Genomic DNA, 2,348 nt, shown 5'->3' with positions numbered 1-2,348 from the left:
GTGTGTGTGTGTGCAGGAGGAAGGGTGACCCCCAGAGCGCTGAGAACTTCCTGCTGGATTCTCTGAAGTCATACGTGTCGGAGAGCTGGAGTCTGCCGCTCACACACACACGCAAACAGATCGCAGAGTGCCAGAAACAGCTGCAGAAGATGGACGAGTATCCTTCACTCATCACTGAGAGACGCGTCACACACCAGTAGAAAAGAAAAAGGGCTGAGATTTATAGAACTAAAATAAATATAACAATATTTATAGTTATTTTACTGTATCCTTAGTGAATTAACCACAGCTGCCACCCGAACCATCTGGTGTTTCTCTTTACTCACAGAGAACAGAAAGAAAAGTATAAAAATGTAATAAAATATCAAAAAAGGAGATATATAAATAATTATAAAAAAAGAAAATATTGAAAAAAATATATATATTTTTTTAAATAAATACAATCATACAAATAAATATATATAAAAAATATTTTATTTATTTATATTTTTCCCCCCCCAGAAAGGTCAACTTTGTCTTGAGTCAACTAACTACAGCTGCTAGGCTACAAAAACACTATAAAAGTATCAAATGAGTACGACTTAATTCCAGGCCACATGATAGATTTGTATCTGTTCGCACATGTTGCTTTAATTAATGACTGGAGTGAATCACTGAATGGTTTTGTTTAACTGCTCCATTGTAACATTCTTGTGTTTCTCTGTCTGACAGATGCTCGTGTGGCTCTGAGCATGAGCTCCTTCACTCGGCTGCAGGAGCTGCGTTTCCGTCCGTCCTCGGCGCTGGTGCATGTGAGCGCCGCCCTGCAGCTGGAGCTGCGTCTCTGCAGTCTGATGCCCGTTCCTGTGACGCTGGAGCAGATCTCCGCATACACTTCACACAGGAGCAGCCGGGCTCCACGGCTCAGAAACGAGCCGCTCAGAACCCAGACGGCACCGTCACCTTCCCCGCAGCCAGCCCTGCGTCTGCGTCTGCGCTGGAGCTCTGCGAGATCCTGGAGCACAGTCCGTCTGATAACGCGCTGAGCTCCGCCGGCGTGGCCTGCAGGAACATGCACCTGCTGATGCGTCGCCATGACAGCACCACGTCTCTGGACACGCCCAACACCGCGCCAGCCGTCGCTATGGAGGATGCGGCGCAGATGCTGAGGGCCAGTGATGTCACTCTGTTGCCTGGCAACAACAGCATCGTCTTCACCGCACCAGTGAGAAGAAATGTTTCATTGCATCAGATTATAGAAGGGTTTCCCAAACGGGAGTTCATAGAGAAATTATTAAAATAAACGTATATGAAACATTATAATATATATATATAAAATATAATCAAAATAAAACGCTTACTAAAAATGAATCATAAAAAAGTAGTTTTTGTATTAAAAATGTTTTTTAAAAATATAAAAATAAAACACTTTTTAAAAAATATATTAAATTGTAAAAAGGTCCAATTAAAATAGACAACTTAAAATAAAAAAAAACACTTGAAATAAAATGCTTGTTAATTTTTTTATAAAAATAAATTAACTAAAACAATCAAAATAAAAAGCTTACTAAAAATTTATTAAATCATAAAAATGTAAAACAAAAATAAATCATTTTAAATTAAAAACAATCAAAATAAAATGTTTACTAAAAACATTAAATCATAAAAATGTAAAAAGAAAAATAACAAAAATAAATCACTTTTTAAAAAATATGTCAGATCATAAAAATGTAAAGTTGAAATAGATAGCTTAAAATAAAACAATCCAAATAAAACGTTTACTAAAAATTAATTAAACATTTACAAAAAAAAATTCAATTGTAAAAATGTAAAATTAAAATAAATAATTTTAAAATAAAAACAATCAAAATAAAACACTTACTAAAAATTATTTAAATCATAAAAACAGGCTTACAGGATAAAAGTGTGTTAATCCCCACCTTTTCATGCGTCTTTGATTTTGCTCAGAGTCAGAAGCCGGGCTCGTATACTCTCCGGCAGCTGTGTGTGACGCTGGGCCGCGTGCAGTTCATTCTGCCCCATATTTACCCTGTGGTTCAGTATGAGGTTTACTCACAGGAGCCTCAGCTCAGCATCCAGCCGCTCACAGGTCAGTCTGTCTCTGTCTCTGTGTGTGTGTGTGTGTGTATGTGTGTGTGTGTGTGTGTCTGTCTCTGTGTGTGCCTGTGTCTGTGTCTGTGTGTGTGTCTCTGTGTCTCTGTGTCTGTATCTGTGTGTCTCTGTGACTGTGTGTCTCTGTGTCTGTGTGTGTCTGTCTCTGTGTGTCTGTTTGTGTCTGTGTGTCTTTGTGTCTGTTTGTCTCTGTGTGTCTGTCTGTGTGTGTGTGTGTGTGTCTGTGTGTCTGTCTC

The 2,348-nt window shown here is 38.5% G+C and overlaps 1 protein-coding gene across 1 annotated transcript in view; it reads left to right on the top strand.

Moving 5' to 3' along the window:
* The window catches only part of trappc10 (trafficking protein particle complex subunit 10), a 24,024-nt gene that overhangs the window by 14,429 nt on the left and 7,247 nt on the right, over positions 1-2,348 (top strand). The window contains exons 12-14 of the mRNA XM_016536597.1: positions 17-196; positions 712-1,204; positions 1,948-2,089. Coding sequence (XP_016392083.1) covers positions 17-196; positions 712-1,204; positions 1,948-2,089 — 815 coding nt within the window. The remainder of the gene's footprint in view (positions 1-16; positions 197-711; positions 1,205-1,947; positions 2,090-2,348) is intronic.

The sequence above is a fragment of the Sinocyclocheilus rhinocerous genome, unplaced genomic scaffold (genome assembly GCF_001515625.1).
Source record: "Sinocyclocheilus rhinocerous isolate Xijiao unplaced genomic scaffold, SAMN03320098_v1.1 scaffold2027, whole genome shotgun sequence".
NCBI lineage: Eukaryota > Metazoa > Chordata > Actinopteri > Cypriniformes > Cyprinidae > Sinocyclocheilus > Sinocyclocheilus rhinocerous.
Note: the sequence above shows the minus strand (reverse complement) of the source record. Positions and strands in the feature narration are given on the sequence as shown.